Source organism: Chinchilla lanigera, unplaced genomic scaffold (assembly GCF_000276665.1).
Source record: "Chinchilla lanigera isolate Chin_1 unplaced genomic scaffold, ChiLan1.0 scaffold00026, whole genome shotgun sequence".
Classification (NCBI taxonomy): Eukaryota; Metazoa; Chordata; class Mammalia; order Rodentia; family Chinchillidae; genus Chinchilla; species Chinchilla lanigera.
The window spans coordinates 12890796-12908400 of record NW_004955427.1 but is presented as its reverse complement, the minus strand read 5'-3'; the positions used below and the strand labels follow the sequence as shown (position 1 = coordinate 12908400).

The window sequence follows — 17605 nt, the reverse complement described above, 5'->3', positions numbered from 1 at the left end:
CTATGTCTTATGCACTTTGAACTCTACTGCTTCACCTAGGGCCTGACAGGTACATGTTAACTGAAGCTGAAATTTACATATACATGTTACTCGCTAAGCAGACCATTAAGTTAGATGTCATGGTTTTTTTCATAAATTTCTTTTCTTTTTTTTCCTTTGGGGTACTGGGGATTGAACCCAGTGCTTCTGCATGGTAGACAAATGCTCTACCACTGAGCCACAACTTCAGCCTGATGTCATGATTTTAATGCACTGTCAACAATACTAGTGAGGAATAGTCAATACAGTTTTGTGGAATTGAAGTATTTACTTAAGTCCTTACATTTTAAAAAGTTCTTGAGTGCAAACTTACAGAAGTCTTCTAATAGGTATTGTCCTACTGACACACAAATTCACAAATGCCACGTAACCAAACAAATATAACCTCCTGCCTATTTCAAAATAAGTTATAACTATATATTTTGCTATAGACTCACCAACACCTCTTGAATGAAGCAGTAGTCAGATATCACAATATGTTCCATGCAAAGGGTTTGATTTTGAACTTGAGTAACCCAAATTCTATCCAGTTGCAAAATACTTCTTGCAGAAGAACGTTTAAGTAAAATTTAAATGTTTTATCATTCACACGATACAAATGCTTCATAAAGCATTATCACCTCCATTTTATAACCAAGGCAAACAAAGATAGGAAACATAATGTGCGATTTAGTGTTCCATATGTATTGTGCATCTCAACTTACCTTCGTTGGCAGAATATTTTACTAATAAGATGCGACTTGAGCTCAAACCAATGAATACAGCACCCAGTAGGAAAGTATACATCGTTGGGAACCACAAACCAGGACGCCTACAGCATTTTCTTTCCATTCTACTGTCATTTAATTGCCTTAAAAAAGAAGAGCACTTTCATAAGCAACTCTTGATGTCAGACTTAATGATTCTGCATGACGCAAATGCTCCTGACTACATAAGAGAAAAATAACTTTTTAGATATTTGGCTGTGACTGCATGAGCAGTATAGTTCAGGAGTACAGGAGCAACTACACGGAAAGGACATGAAAAAGTCAAACTCTAAACAGGGCGGGGTACTCTTGGGACAGAAGGGGATCAGGTCAGAAAGGATGACAAAGGTAGCAAGCCGGAAACGGACACTTGGGGACTGCAGAAAAACAACTGCGCGTTCTTATTAGGAACTTTGAGGTACAAGAAAAGGATTTTGAAATTGTACATTTCCTCCTCAGTAGCAGTCCTTCTGAGCTTGCTGGGAAAGACCGAATTATCAGAACCAGAATAAAAATACGTGAAACCGTGCTGTTCAATTTTACCGAAAGTAAACAAAAGCGCTTCATCTTGGGACTCAAGGAGTCTAAAACCCTGTCTTGACAGAGCGAGGACATGATATCCCACGCAGGGATTACCCTGCCCCAAACCTCCCGGGACCCGCAGGAATGACCCAGAGTCCGTGAGGACTGCAGAGCAGCCCAACCCACAGCCAAGCCGGGCGCTGCCTAGGACGCCAAAGAGACAACGCCCCTTCCCGCGGAGGCCAGGTTTGCCCGCCGGCAGGGAAACCCTCCCGGCGCACATGCGCAGTGGGCATCTCATCTGCGCGCGCCCAGCTCCTACGCACGCGCAGTCATTTCCCGCGGGCGCGGTTACCTCGCTCCCTCAGGAAATCTTCTAGTGGAAGAATGCGCATCATAGACCTCGTACTATCTAGCTCTGCAATAGCAGAAGTAGCGTTTTAGGTTCCATAGGAGGGGAAGCTATGAGAGAAACAAAGGCGAAAACTCCCCTGCACCCAAGCCTGCTATGCCGGAACCAAAAGCAAGATCAGTTCCCTAGCGGGAAGCGCAGGACCAGCGCCCATTGCGCAGGCGCGCTCAGTGTTACGCTTCCGGAAGGAGGGCAGAGGCTGTCGGCCCCGCCCAGCGCGGCCTTTTTGTGTCACGTGAGGGGAGTCAAGCGTCACGTGAGGCCCAGGTGGCGGCGGAGCTACGGCGAGAGAGTGAGAGGAGGCAGGGGAACCGGAAGCGGTGCGAGTGAAGCCGGAGGGAAGAGTGTGTGCCCGCTTCTCCCCCCAGCTCTGCCCGGGCCCAGCCGCCGTACCTCGCGGCCAGGTGACAGCTGGGCCCGGCCCGCCGTGCGCCGCCGGCGGCGCGAGGATCGCGGGGCGCCCCTCCCCCGCGTCCCGTGCCGAGCAGCCGCTTAGGGTGCCGCCGGCTGCGTGTCCCTGCGAATCGTCCGCCTCGGGGACGTTCTTGATTGACTCTGTGGTCCCAGTCCGCTGCCCTCCCCACCCTATCGCGGGGCCGGCCGCCGCTCCGGCCCCAGGATGCAGAATGTGATTAACACGGTGAAGGGAAAGGCGCTGGAAGTGGCCGAGTACCTGACCCCCGTGCTCAAGGTAAGCCGCGCCGGGCTTGCCGCGGGCTGTCGGGCGCCCGTTCAGCTCTGCGAGCGCGGGCGCCGCCGGGGTCCCCGTCCAGGCGGGAGGGCGCGGGGGCGGGACTCGGCGCAGGGCAGCCCCCGGCTCTGCGCTTCCCCGGCTGTTCTGGCTCCCCGCGCGGAGGAGTTGGATCCATCCGCGGGGCGAGCCCCCGGGGCCCCCGGTCCCTGCTCTCGGGCTGGGTGTGCCGGAGCGGAAACTCTGAAATGTTAGTCCACTCCTGGCAGCTAAGAACGCGAAACCTTAACATCGGAATTTTTAAAGGAGCCTTTTTTTGCCTTTTCATTGAAAAAATGAAGTCGGCTTTGGTAGCAAAGTGACATGTCACTTCTTTCTTCCAAGTTCTGTGGAATATTCCTTAAGTATCAAGTAGGTATATTGTAACTTAGGTCCCAGCTAGTTTAGATTTCAGAGGAACAAAGTGAAACTGATAACTCTATCTCAGTAACACTGATCCCAGCTGAGCGGCGAGACTTCTTTCTCAAGCTTATAAAATAGCTGTAACTGGTTATTTATCATGGGCTTCGTTGGTAATAAGGGGCAGCTTGACCCTCCAGAGCGTATAACTTTGGATATACTCTATTGACATACGTACAAACATTTTAAAGTAGAAGTTGTGATATATAGTTATTATAGTAAGTGACTCGATTGTTTATTTTCAGAGATAAATTTCTACAACCGCAAATTTTTTTTTTGATCGCTTCTTTTATAACATTGTTTTGTAAATTTGTTTTCTGAAAAGGGAGTAATGATAGTAAATGAATGGCAGGTTCTTACTTGGTTTCATTTCGTTGGTTCTTTTTTGAGCTTTCAACTAGAATTTTACTTATCTTAGGGTAGGGATGAAATATTCTGATATTCCAAAAGAGATAGTTGCTCCCTTTCATTGACATTGTTGGGTCTGTACTCTTTTTAAATACATACTTATTTCTAAGATTCGCTTAAAGATAGTATTTTGTTGGACCAGGTAAGAAAAGAAAATCAATTCATGATGATCCTCTCTTGCTTGGTTATATTTATTTGCTATGAAAGTCAATTTAGTTAAGAGTGTTCAACGATTTAAAACTTGAAAATAGTTTCGACATTTGCAACAAATGGTGTTTTTTTTTGCGGGGGAGGGGCGTGTATATTGCCTTTTCAGAACAGCTTTCTCCAATCCTTGAAGGTGGGTCAGGCATTGGCCACGGGGTCCTCTTACCTGGTCTCCTGGAATCCTGTTGACACCATTTTAATAACACACAGTTGTTGCAACTTAAATATACAATTTTATGCAATGGTTATTTAATATGTCAGTTGCATTTTATTAAATGTATGACATAGAAGTGTTTTAAAGTCACTTTAATTTTTCACCAACCTGAAGAGAAAGTGTTAGCATGTCGGAATGTATGACCTTTTTTTAGTATAAAAGAAATGAATTAATGACCGTCTCATCACTCTTGTGCTGCTGAATACTTAATATTTTCCTGCTAGTTGAGAGAGGGCAAGGAGAAGAAAACAAATCTTTAAGAAAGAACTAGTGATCTTCTCTTAGCCGTTAAAGTTAAGAAAAATTACGGTTTGTTTTTTTTTTTTTTGGAGGACGTACGTACAGAAAGATCCAAAGTCCTCATGATTATCTTCAAGGCTTCTTGATCAGTAGAGCTCCCCATCTCAACCGCTTCTGAGTTCCAGGATCACTCCTTCGAAAGAGCCCACCTGGCCTCCTTGGTACTCCTTCAAGCAGTCTTACATCTGACTTTTCGCATTTACTCACTTCTGAAATACTTTCCTATAGATAGTCTTATGGCTTGTTCATTTACTTAGGTTAGATGTTCAAGCTTTTATTAAAGTCTTTTATCATCTTATCATTGCCTTTTTTTTTGGTCTTTTTGAGACAGGGTCTTGTTGTGTAGTTCAGGCTGGCCTTAAGCTCACAGGCTGGTCTAAAACTCACACCTCTGGAGAGCTGGGGATTACAGGCACGCGCCACCAGGCCTGGCTTACCATTGTCTTTTTAATGGCCATCTCTCCCCCACCACCCAACAGTTTCCTCTCTGTTTCATTTTTCTTAATGATTTGGGGCACATTTGTTCCTCAGGTAGAAATTAAGCTCCTTTTGACGGCAAGGATGAGTTTATGTATTTCATTTACACCTATATTGTACTGCCTCAAACTGCCTGATGCTTGGTAGTTAGTACATAGATGTTGAGTGAATAATGTTCATTCTGAACATTTGCAGATTACTACAAAATCTCATAAATTTAGAAAAATTTAGTAAATAGCATCGGTTAGAGGAAAGAATATTGTTTTACAGTCTTGGTGGAAATGAGCATAATGACATATTAAGCAATTTCTACTTTTGGTTTCTAATGTTAGTTGGTTTGACTTAGGCATTGGCTGAGTTGTAGAATATTTACGCATCTTTAAGAGATTTTTGTGCTATTGTGAACTAAAGATGTATGTTCATTGCACAAAGTCACTGTAAGACTTCATGTTTCTTGAAACCTTTTTTTTTTCTTAGAACTCTTTGTTATAGCTCTGCTAGAATTGTATTGTAATTATTTTCATGTCCGTTTCTTACATTAGGCTTGTATATCACTGTAGTGAAGTATCAGTGATGCATACATACAGCTAATACATTATTGTAGTCAGGTACCAGTGATACTTATACAAGGTATACGCAGTACATACATATTTTGTATGTGCTCTATTGCCTAGAAGTGTTCCAGGCAAATAGTTGCCCCCACAGCACGTTTTAGTTGAAAGTAAAAGATGTAATACTATTACTGTTTTTGTGTTCTTTAGGAATCAAAATTTAAGGAAACAGGTGTAATCACCCCAGAAGAGGTGAGTGTTGAAGATATTCTGAAGCTTTTATAATTTGCAATATATTAAACTGGGCGGTTTCTTTCTCTGCTTTATAAGAAAATGTCTTGAACTTTCTGACTTGAGTCGAATTAGATTTTGCTAATTATATACTGACTTATAAGTGTTTGTACTTCCCATAGACTAGAAGATGTAACTTCCTTCTCAGTTTGCCACTTCTCGTATTTCTCTGAAGTTCCTGTTCATTTAGAAATGAGGGTTCAAGAGGGAATGGAAAAGATTCCTATGGTCACTTACACTTTACTCACCTTTTTATTATATTGAGCTGTGCAGTGGGCTCGGTAGTGTTTGCTGTGTTGTGGATTTGCTACACTAAATGAATTTTCATAGTTTTCCACTTGTAAATTTTGTTCACTGCTCGATTATTAAATTCTCCCTTAATATAGTATTCAGCCTAAATATTGTACTTGTTAGATTCCTGCTATTGATTTTCTCACTTTTTTAACTAAAGAAGTAATTTTGAAATTGGTTAATATTTTATTGGCCAGTTGTGTTTTATTGATTTTTGGGGGCAGGGGGGGAGTGCAGTACTGGGGATTCAGCCCAGTGTGTTCACACTGAGCTATGTGCCCAGGCCTTTTTATACTGAGACAGGATCTCCCTAAGTTGCCCATGTGGGGATTGAGCTTGCAATCCTCTTGCCTCAGCCTCCCCCAGCCCTGGAATTACAGGCATATAAGCCACCATGCCTGGCTTATTGAACTTTTATGACAGAATTATTTTTTTGAGGAAACATTTCACTTGTTTGCCAAATTTGTGTTATGAAAGAGTTTTGTTTCATTGGCGTGGTTTATTCCTGGGAAAATAAATACTATGCTAAAAATCCTTTTAAGTTTCAGTTTTAAGCTGGGCATGGTAGTGCATGCCTATAATCCCAGCACTCGGGCGTCTGAGGCAGGAGGATCATTGTAAGTTCAAGGCCAACCTGGGCTGCAAAGTGAGGTTAAGGCCAGCCTGAACTGCATAGTGAGACTCTGCCTCAAAAAGACAAAAAAAACAAAACAAAACAAAAACAAACCTTCAGTTTTATGAATAGTTATGATTGGGTCAGACTTGTTGTGTTCTTAATAACAGGTAAAGAATTTAAGCTTGATCTTTAACTCACTGAAAACACCAGTCACTGGCACTAGAATTGTGTTGTTTTGAAAGAAATATTTTGAAATCAACTGTGTTGTAGTATGAGGCTGCTTTAGGACTGTAAGTGTCAAGACCTCACGTCCAGAATAATTGATCTTCAGATTTTCGTATACCATGGGCCCTGTCCGGTCCCAAGTACTTTTGAGTTTTAAGAATGTTTTGCTGACCTGATCTTTTATCTGAAACTTTTTAGTAAAGATACATGGTGGTGTGAAAAGAACTTGCTTTCTTTGTTTTTGTTTTTTTTTGGGGACAGAGTCTCACGGTGTAGTTCAAGCTGAGTTTGAACTTACTGTGTATCTCAGGCTGCCCTGGGATGCATGGTGATCCCTTTGCCTCAGCCTCCCAAGTGCTGGGATTATAGGTGTGTGCCACCTTGCCCAGCCCTGTTTTGGTTTCTATTTCTCTAATACTTAGGCAAATAAATTAAGCTATCTGGGGAAGGGCCTCATGTTTCCTCATACCTAAGATTTAGGGTTCAGACTAGAGATTTTCTGAAGGTCGTATTTTGTTGTAGGCTTCATGAGTATAATACCTTGAATGCTAAAAGTTTTGATTTTAAAGCTGTCATTCTTGCCCAGTAACAGTATAATTTAGACATGGCTTTGTAAGTAATACTATCTGAAATCAAGAGCATAGATGAGGCAATTTTATCACCATTGTGTGAAGATGAGTAACTGTTAGGTAGTTCAGGTTAGACATGCGGGTCTGTGGTTGTTGGCTGTAACTCAGCTGTTTTAAAACAGAAATCCTAAAATGAACTGTTACACTCATGATGAGTTAGGGATTTCCTTTTACAAAAAAAAATGCAAGGCAGAACTGACCCAGTTGGGTACCAAGCGTATACTGCTAGGAGAGTACAGCACCATTATGGGATTGAGGGAGATTAGAAAGAGCCGGAAGGAGAAAAGTGAAAGGCAGCATTTACCCTGGATAAGCTGCACTGCCTTGATTTGCTTTGTTTCTTCCTGCTGCTCCTGAGTAAAGCTTTCAAACTTCCGCCTGTCGGTGGCCAGCATTTTGTGTGAGAGTTGTCAAAGTCTTTGTGCTTAAAAAGTCTAACATTGCACTGTCTGAAAAAAATATCACTGGTGTTTTTTTTGAGTTGTATTAATAGAGGATAGATTGAGGAATAAAGTTGCTCACCAAAATGTGAATACTGATTCTATCTTATTGGAGTTACTTATTGATAATCTCACAAGAGAGTAAACACTAAGAGAAAGCTGCTGCAAACAATGTTGATGATTTGAAATTTGACTATCTTACGTGTTACTTGAATATATAAAGCAAATAATAATGGCTGTTGCTAATGAGGGCAAATGCATGCATGTGCTAATTAGAACTGCAGTTCTGTGTTTTTAGATGGTTTTTTCTTTTTAGGTTTTTGTTGTTTTTTTTTTTTTTTTTTTTGGTTTTTTTCCGTACCGGGAACCGAAGTCATGACCTTGCGCTTGCCAGGCAGGCGCTTTTGCCGCTGAGCTAAATCCCCAGCCCTGTTGTTATTTTTTTAATAGACACCATGAGGCTGGATTCAGAATACAATTAGTCACGTGACTTCAAGGCAATATAATGTAATTAAATAATTTTTAATGAATTATTTGCATGTATTTTGTTAATAATTTTGGTGGTGATAAATTAGTTACAGATAACCACAGAGTTAAACGTAGTGTTTGATTCCATTGAACCCCAAAATGCTTAAAACTTGAAGTAGAGATTATTGATTTTGTTTTCTTCTTGTCTTAATTTAGTAAGTTTAAATAATAAAAGATATCTTTTAAATGAAAGAACAGAAACGTTTCTACACTTTCTGTTGGGAGTACAGTTGCTGTATCTCATTTTGATAATGTACCATTGTCAAAGAGGTTATTCTGAAAGTTCTTATTTGGTGGAATTTTATTGTCTAAAAGTACAGTATTTTATGTGAGCATACTTTCTCAGAAAGGCATTAAAAGACAAAATGTATTGTACTTTTTTCCCTGTGTAACAAACCCCTGAACAGTACAGGATTTTAAGTCACCGCTGTTGTGAAATAGAGGTAATTGAGAAAGTGTGTACACATACTGCTTGCGTTGGGACACTCATTATGCTTAAAGACTTTCACTTTTTTTCTTAAAACTGAAGAATTTTGTCCTTCAGTAAGGTCACATTATGTCCATGTAAACTGGAAATTCTCAAAAGATTAAACTGCTGCTTTGTGAGTCTTTTATTTCTAAAGAAAACCAAAAGTTTGTACAGTGTTCAGTCTGCCCAGAAAGCTGAAGATTGTTAGAAGGTTCAGTTTCTTAATTTGTCCATCCAAGAATTTTTTTTCTTGTTGTTAGGCACTACATTTGTTTGACTTGTTAATAATTGCGTTAAGAATGTATAAAGCTTTCAGAACTGGTCATTACTTAAATGAAAAGATAAAATAGAACGCTGGGTATATAACTCAGTGATAGCATGCTTGCCTACCATGCACCAAGACCCTGAGTTCAGTCTTCAGCATTGGACAAAACCCAAAACATATACTGATGTGTTGTGATGAAGATTTACATCATAGCCCTGTATCTGTTACTAATATTTCCAAAGACTGCAGTTGAGTTTTAAGTCAGCACAATTCTCTGTACATTTTATTCATCCATAAAGTGGATCGTGACATCTTAGATTCTGTAGCCTTACCCTTATTAGTTTAATGATACTGTATGTTTTGGGCATTTCGTAAAATGATAAAATTGAATTAAAAATAGCACTTAGTGTTATTGAATTAAAAAATACTTTCAAAATTAATTTCAATTTTCATAGATGTTTAAAACTTTTACAGATGAATAATAAAAATAAATCTTCAGTTTGATAAAGTAGGTTTGGTTTGCATTTTAATTATTAGGTGTAAAGGTTACCCAGGGTAATCTGTTTGATATTTTGCCAGCCTGTATTCAGTGATTAATTTTTCTTTTACCTCTTTTTAATTCCTACATCCTGAAGTTTGTGGCAGCTGGAGATCACTTAGTCCACCACTGCCCAACGTGGCAATGGTAAGTGTACTTAAAGGGAATAAACTTTAGAGTTATGATTAGTGCATGAAAATTATGATGACAAATTTAATGAGCTCTCTTTCAAAACTCTCTGTTAAATAGTACCTCAGTGATACTTAAAATAAAGGAAGAAAAGTGGGTGTGAAATCTAACTTATTTTATCCTTATAGAACTAAAGACATGTTGGAGATAAATCCTTTTTTCTCTTTATGAGCATTGCCTTTGTAGTCTCCAAGTCAGATCTTGTAGTTCCTCAAAAAATAACATTCAGGAGTTTAATAAATTTGATCAATTTCTTCTTTTTTAAATTAATAAATGTTTATCAAACATTTTTTACATACATTTTCTGGGGAGTTTTATGTGTTCTCTAAGTCCTGAAACATAGACACTTCTTTTAAGGTTAAAAGTTACATTTTTCTCTTCAGCAATTAGAGTCTTAACTTAATGTTAAGACTTAATGTTCATTAGAAGACCTTAAATGTTCATTAGAAGACTTAACTATAAATTTGCTTATAATGGACTTCAGATTTTATTTTGTTCATTAATTCTTAATTACTAAAGTAGTATAGTATATATTTTAAAATATGAATAACAACAGTGTTTTGAAACAAATGCATTTTCATTATTTTCAAAAATACTAATGTTAAGCACTTCTTTAAAATAATCCTAATACTGGCAGAACTGTTTTGGAATTTGTGAACTTGTTTTGATATAACTGCTTCAACATGTTATTTCTTTTTTAAGTTTTGTGTATGATACTGAGGATTGAACCTAGGGCATACTAAGGTACATTCCTAGCCCTTTCTGTATTGAGACAAGGCCTTGCTAAGTTGCCCAGAAACTTGCTATCATCCTGCCTCAGCCTGCTGAGTAGCTGAAATTGCAGGCATGTGCCATAGCAACTGCTTGTTTGTTTCTTAATGGCATTTTTCAGCTGTAATTGAAAGGTACAGTTTGATTAGGAGCAAGGGTTCTGGCATTAAAAATGCTTTAATTGATATTTTTCTTAATCTCTAAAGAAATTAGTATTTTAAACCAGAGTTCCAACACTATTGTGATCTGTTATTCATTTTTATATCTGACGTGTACCTGTTGTCACTGCTTTTTATCAGACGCTTTTTATCTTACAGAACATTATTTCGTATATGCCAAGTAAGGCCAAAATAATCAGCCTCATTTATATTTATCTTTTTCTTTTTTATGTTTATTTCTGTTTCAAATTTTAAAAAATTCAGTTCATATCATAGAAGCTCTGATTTAGTGCCCCCCTCCCATCCTAAATTTTCAGTTCAGACCAGGCTCTGGCATATAATTTGTATATATTTGAAGTCAAATAGGTATAAAAATTCATTGTAATGATGATTTTTGTGAAGAGAGCTGATTTAGGATTGTCTTCAGTATGGTAGATACTCATTTTCCTTACTGAGATTTCTTTGTGGTAGCCTTTAAACTTGTCTAAAAAGTTGAAGTATTTGGTTTATAGCATTGTGTTAGATGAAATTGTGTGTGTGTGTGTGTGTGTGTATATATATCTTATAGCAAGTGTTTAGAGTTCTAGTTTATGAATTCTGATTGGTGAAACAATTTTTTTTTTGTACCATGAGCTTATTTATACCTACTCCATTGTCCATACTTCTGCCTGAGTTGGTGGGTCCAAAGGAATAATAAATTTTAAGTCAGTGCAAGAGACAAGATTATTTCCGTGCTAATACCTTTACGCAGACAAGTGCTGTCATGACCTTGTTTTCACTTCTCTCAGAACTTCAGGCATTGCCATCATGTTGAATTTAACACATGTGATTAGTTAAAAGAAGCCTGAAAGGCTGTCAGATGATATCAGGGCATTTCATGGGTGTATTTTGTGCTAAAATCTGTGGTTGGAAAGTTAATCTAACGCTTTAAAAGCCAATTGCACTCCATGTTTATGCTCATATGTTTGTGAGACACCACATCCCACCACTATTCTGGTCAAGTTTAGTGGATGGCCCACAGAGGGGTGTGTGAACAAGTTCTTATTATGAGATGTTAGAATAGCTTAGGAATGTTGCAGCTGGTCTTCATCCACAGAGTTTAAGAATAGAAACCCTAAAGCCAGGTGTGGTGGCCTATGCCAGTAATCCAACTACTTGGACAGCTGAGGCAGTGAGGTTCACAAACTAGAGGTTAGTCTGGGAAAGTTAGTGAGAGCTTGTCTTGAAGTTTACAAAGTAGGGATGTAGCTAAGGTGTACATTGCTTGCCTAGCCTGGTATGGCCCTGGATTCAGGCCCCACTGCTACACACACACAGACACACACACACAGACACACACAGACACAGACACACACACACACACACACACACACACACACACGACCTCTGAAGTTAATTGACTTGATCCTGACTCTTCTGACCTAGTTTTGTATCTCCAGGCAACTTGACCCCTTTAAGCTTTAGTTTACTGACCTATAAAATGGGAATATTGATAGTACCTACCTTTTAGAGTTACGAGAATTGATGCTAATGCATATTAACCTTCTGGTCCTATACTTACTGAGCATCTGATAAAATGGTTTTAAGCATTATCATCTTGTGAGTCAAACATTTTTTGCCTCTTAGGTTCAATTTTAATAAAGTGGTAGGAATGGGGATCTTGCCAGCCACCCACTTTATTATGTAATGTCATGTAGCTTTTTTTTTGCCTCTTGATTTCAAGATGAATACTACATTAAAATTAAAAATCTAAGATAAACAGTACATTAGGATTAAAAACCTGAAAGATTATATTTACTAAGGAGTAGCACATTCATTTTCTTTAGACATACTAGTTGCTTAAACTATTACCCTGGATTTTTTGTCTGTATCTCTGAGTATATTTCACTTACATTATCTTCATGTTTTTCTGTAACCTACCACGTCAATCAATGGCATCATTCTCCAGCCAATCTTAAAGCAGAATTTAATATAATTTATAGTTTTTATGTGTGAAATCATCCATATTTGACTTTTAAAATATATTTGTACTTTGATCCTTTCTCCTGTTTTTAAAGGGCCACAGGAGAAGAATTAAAAGTGAAGGCCTACCTACCAACAGGCAAACAATTTTTGGTAACCAAAAATGGTAAGAATTATATTGTATACATTTATAAATTTTGCAGTTACATTAAAAGGAATAACAATAACTTTATCCTTACTCAACCTAACTTGTACCTGAAGATGTGCTTAGAAATTTGGAGATTTAGTAAACCTTTTTTATGTTTTCTATTTCTGTAGTATTCCGTTTCTTCTTTGATTTGTATCTCTTCTTTAACTGTTTTTGGGGGTTGCAAAAAGATTCAGTTGGCAAGATATAAAAGAAGGCTCTAAGAAAAGCTAGATTTTTCCTAAAAAAGATTTTTTTTGAAGTTGACCTCATATTCATTTTTAGCTATTTCATTTTAATCTTTCAATGTAAATTTTTCATGGAAAATGAAATTGATAGTATCTTGACATCTTAACCTCTAAATTAAAAGATTTTATTATTCTTTGTGCCGTTGAGGTACAGAATGTGTTTTGCGCTATATATATATTAATTTTAAAAAAAATTAAAAGGTTGTGATAGTCCTTAAATAGTGACATAAGAATACATTGATTTCTGTTCTAACTTACCTTGTATAGTAATACTGTAAAAAACAGCAATTTTTCCCCTACAGAATACATTTATTTTTACAAATAAATATAATAAAAAACTATATAAAAAAGAAGAGTAATAGCAGCTTTACCCCACATTTTGTTTTTACCCTATAATTGCTCAATTTTAGAATTATGAATAATAATATTTGTTAATTGATGCTTTTGTTATATGAAAAATTCGGTGCTAGTCATTGTCTAAGGAAGTAAAATTTAGCAATATGTTGAATTTTATACTGTTTATCCATTGTGAATAACTAAAACTTAAATATGACTTATAAAATTAATATTGACAACTGTTTCAGTGTCATAACTAGAGATCACCTGTACCACCTCTGAGTATGATAAATGGTACTTTCTTGTTCTGAGAGTAAAATAGTAATTTAAGGTTGTATTAGTGTGAATTAAACAGTGTCATCTGGCATTAGCTGCTCTTCACAGACCATCATGGTAAAGGAATACATAGAAAACTCACACCAAAGGCATTCTGCTCGTCTTCTAACAAAGCAATTTAGGGAAAGTTTAATGTAGCTAAATAATTACGTGTCTGTAGGCTGAGTATAATTCTTAAATTAATGGATTTCATTAGAAGTGAAATACAGTCATTTAATATTTTGGTAATATAAATATCATTTCATGAAATAAGCTTATTCTAATAGATCAATGATTAGTCGATTATATGCAAATAACTGTGTTTACCATTTTTTAATAGTGCCATGCTACAAACGCTGCAAACAGATGGAATATTCAGATGAATTGGAAGCTATCATTGAAGAAGATGATGGTGATGGGGGATGGGTAGATACATATCACAACACAGGTAAGAGGAGACTGATGTATATTTAGTACAAACTGTTTTCAACTCTTTCACAATCTTTTGTAACAGTCTTGATTAAAAAAGAAGAGGATAGAGAAGGCACTGTTTTGTCCCAGTAGATTTTTACCTGAAGGAAATAGAACAAATTAAAAAGAGTCCTTCGGGTATACTAGATTTTTACAGTACTGGCTACTTCAGTGACAATTTGAAAATAGCTATATTATTACCATTATTTCTAAATGAAGAGAGGAAAGATTAAAGCCAATAAAAACTACTAACTATGCATGCTATGTTTTAGAATCTTCCTTATATGTCATCACATTTCTGAGTTACGAGCTCCTTTGTGACAGCAACTGTACAGTAATCTTATTTATTTTATCCAGAGAACTGGAATCTATGAGTATTTAATATTTATTGAACAATTATTAAAAGAAGTTAAATTGCAAGCTTTATGAAAGGAGAGATTCATTCTTGAATCTTCCATATTTATCAGTGTTTGATGGAAAAGTTGTTAAATAAATATTTGCTATTTAAACTAAATTTAAAGATTTTATAAGTGTATGCCTGCATATGCTGTTTATTCTTTGTTTTAGCATGTTAGACTTTTCATCAAAGTTTTAAAATACCAGCAAAATATATTTGGCATATTATGACTAAACATATTTTGTATTTAGTTTTTTTTTTCTTGTAATAACTTTAGCTACTTCTGTCTTTCTGAATTTTTCATCTTTGTTAAACTAAAAACACTGACAAGGTATTTTGACTTAGAAATATTTTCTAGTCTACTGGTTATTCCACCTTCAGAATAATCTTGTTGAGACAGGTCATTTCTATGGAATTTGTTTATCGAGGAGGAGTGGAAAATCAGTGAAACAACAGTCTGCTTATCAGGATTTTAATCTCAGCATCTGCATACCTGGGTATGAAACTCAGGTCATGTCACCTCTCTGGTGACTTCATTTCTACATAGGGAGAAGTTATTAGCCTTAACTACCTCACAGGATAATGTTTATAAGGATTAAATAAGATCCTTACTGTGGAAACAATAAGTAGTATGCCCCATATAAATGTGTTACCGTGATAGTACCTTTGGATGTCTTAGATTTCTGAAGCAAGTAGCACATTTACATACCAATATCTAGTGAGAAAATTCTGATACAGGTTGAATTAAATAAGTCCTATAATCTTTTAATGTGTTCACTTATACTGTATTGTACTACAGTACATTAGGGATGGTAAATGGGCAATGATAGAGTAGGGTAATTCATGGTAAAATATGAATTTAGTATGTTTTTTATTTGAGCTTGAGGATATATACCTTGGGTTATGTATTTAACGGTTTCGTTAATATTTGCCTGTTAACTTTGGAGAAGTGAGCATTTAGATGATTTTAAGTGCTTTTATGTTGCTTTCTTCAAGTAGACTTTTACAGCTTAATTTTAGTTATATTCTCCTGAATTTTTAAACAGGTATTACAGGAATAACTGAAGCAGTTAAGGAGATTACATTGGAAAACAAGGTACTGTTTAATTAGTTAACATTTCTATAGTCAGTGACCTAGTTATTTGCCTACAGCTCATATTTTTCATTTGCAAAGTCTGGTTATGTACTATAAAACTCAAATTGTACCTATCCTCTCACCCCTTATTTTTCTAATTGCATGGAATTTTTCTGCTTGTAAATTTTCATTTAATTCAGGCTATTTGTATTAGAGTTCTGTTTCTAAGAATGTTTGTAATTAAGTTCAAATTTTTATAATTGCTTGAAAATAATAATAAAAATAAGAGAATAATAAAAATGCCTTCACTTTTTTTTTTTTTTTTTTTTTTAAGTACTGAGGGTCAAACCAGGGCCTTATGGGTGCTAGGGAAGCATTCTCCCACTGAGCTACATCCCCGGTTCTTTTTACTTTTACTTTTACTTTTACTTTTACTTTTACTTAGAGGCACGTTTTCGCCAGGTCGTGCAGGCTGGCCTCAAACGTTACCTACTGTTCCAGCCTGCGGAGTAGCTAGGATTATAGGCATGTGCCCCCTCACTCAGCTTACTCTTTGCTTCTCTTTTAATTTTTGTAAGTAGTCAAATCTTTCAGAAGATAGAATATTTTGGATGGAATAATTATTTCCTGTTTGTTACTAGGAAACATTTCCTACAACAGTTGCAAATACAAGACATTCTTTGTGTTTTCATTGCCTCTTCAGGGATTCGTTTCTATAGTTTAATACAAAGTATAAGATAATAAAGTAAGTTTATTTTTCAGTTTTACGCTGGGATTAAGATTGAGTTCATTGACTTGAACTAATTGACTAAAATACTAATTGGTTTTCTTGCTTCAGAAGATCTCGTGTATTCTGGCTATTAGTGTATCTTCTTCGGATTTTAGAGTGATAAATGGCAGAGCAGTGTGAATGGCATTTTTGGATAGGTTATAGTAATTTTTGGAGGGGTTTGTGTTTGTTTTTGTAGCACTAGCAATTGAAACCAGTGCCTGGTGTATGGCAAACAAGCTCTCTATCACCAAGCCACATTCTCAGCCTTCACGAATTTTTTAATAAATATAATAATGGTTATTATGGTGCTTGATACCCACCTAACACCCTTACGTTCTACTAAAGGATGAATATTCTAATAATTTGCAACTAGGATATAGCACTCATGTCATTTTTTATTTAATACTCTATAGAATTTATATATTTTAAAAATTAGTTCTTAAGGTGCTTACATCTGGTACCAAATATTAGTCTTGGTTGCTGATTTCTACTCTGTCTTCTGTATCAAGTTTGAATATTACCAGCATGATTAGAGATCCCCTTAATGATCAGTTTGTCATATATTAGCTTATTTAATAATTACCCAGATACTGACACTCTTTCTCCTTAATTTACGTTGTGTGGGTATTAAGAATATATTTGATTTCAGTTTCTAGTGGTAAGTAAAGCCATCCCTAAGTAAAACACAGCCCAAATGAAACCAAATGCCCAAAGAATTCACTTACCATATCAATTTCAGATCATTAATTTTGTAGTAATGATAACTGTATTTTAGGGCTGTCATTGGTTGGCATTATTTTATAGTAAACGAGTTAAATTGAATTGAAATCTTAGTGTTATAATAACTGTAAAGTCTGATGAGTCTGGTTAATTTAGCTAGAGTATTTTTAACAAACTCAAATTGATAGTGTTTGATTTATATCTCATATTAGCTTATAAATACATTGCAATTTATAAGTAAGCTCTTTCTTTAAGTTATAAGTGTACAGTGGCACCTCAGTTCATGAATTTAATTTGTTCTACAGTTTTGGAAAAGGGGGCTACATTTGCGTGGGAAAGATGACCACAGCTGTGTTTGTCATCTGATGCATAGTTTGCAAACAGAAACAAAATTTTGCTGAACACTTGTGTTTGTGAGCCAAATTGTTTGCAAACAAAAGTGTTTGTGAACTGAGGTGCCACTGTAACAGTTAACATAACCGAACTGATTTCCTAATACCAGTTGGTTAAGTAAAAATACTGTTTTATTGAAAGTTGACCTGGTAACTTTTTAAATGGCTAGTTTAGGTGACTCTTGTTGCTCCAATAATACCTTGAATTTTTCAGTCACATCGCTCAGCACATTAAATGATTGATTTAGGGCTTCTTCTTCTTTTTCTTCTTCTTCTTTTTTTTTTTTTTTTTTT

The 17605-nt window shown here is 36.6% G+C and overlaps 2 protein-coding genes across 9 annotated transcripts in view; one reads left to right on the top strand and one right to left on the bottom strand.

Moving 5' to 3' along the window:
• The window catches only part of Slc35a5 (solute carrier family 35, member A5), a 33770-nt gene extending 32019 nt beyond the window's left edge, over window positions 1-1751 (bottom strand). For 5 of the 8 annotated variants that reach the window (XR_261261.2, XR_261262.2, XR_261263.2 and 2 more), the window contains exons 1-2: window positions 1494-1594; window positions 744-889 (exon numbers count right to left, since the gene is read on the bottom strand). Coding sequence is in view for 3 of the 8 variants with exons in the window: in XM_005386388.2 (XP_005386445.2) it covers window positions 744-870 (127 nt within the window). In the remaining 5 variants the exon portion in view is untranslated. The other 3 variants (XR_261265.2, XR_261266.2, XM_005386389.2) reach the window with 3 other exon arrangements.
• A 250-nt stretch (window positions 1752-2001) lies between these two features.
• The window catches only part of Atg3 (autophagy related 3), a 24946-nt gene continuing 9342 nt past the window's right edge, over window positions 2002-17605 (top strand). Inside the window, exons 1-6 of the mRNA XM_005386390.2 lie at window positions 2002-2410; window positions 5237-5278; window positions 9416-9465; window positions 12494-12564; window positions 13825-13932; window positions 15399-15448. Of these exons, the coding sequence (XP_005386447.1) occupies window positions 2339-2410; window positions 5237-5278; window positions 9416-9465; window positions 12494-12564; window positions 13825-13932; window positions 15399-15448 (393 nt within the window). The 5' untranslated portion in view covers window positions 2002-2338. The remainder of the gene's footprint in view (window positions 2411-5236; window positions 5279-9415; window positions 9466-12493; window positions 12565-13824; window positions 13933-15398; window positions 15449-17605) is intronic.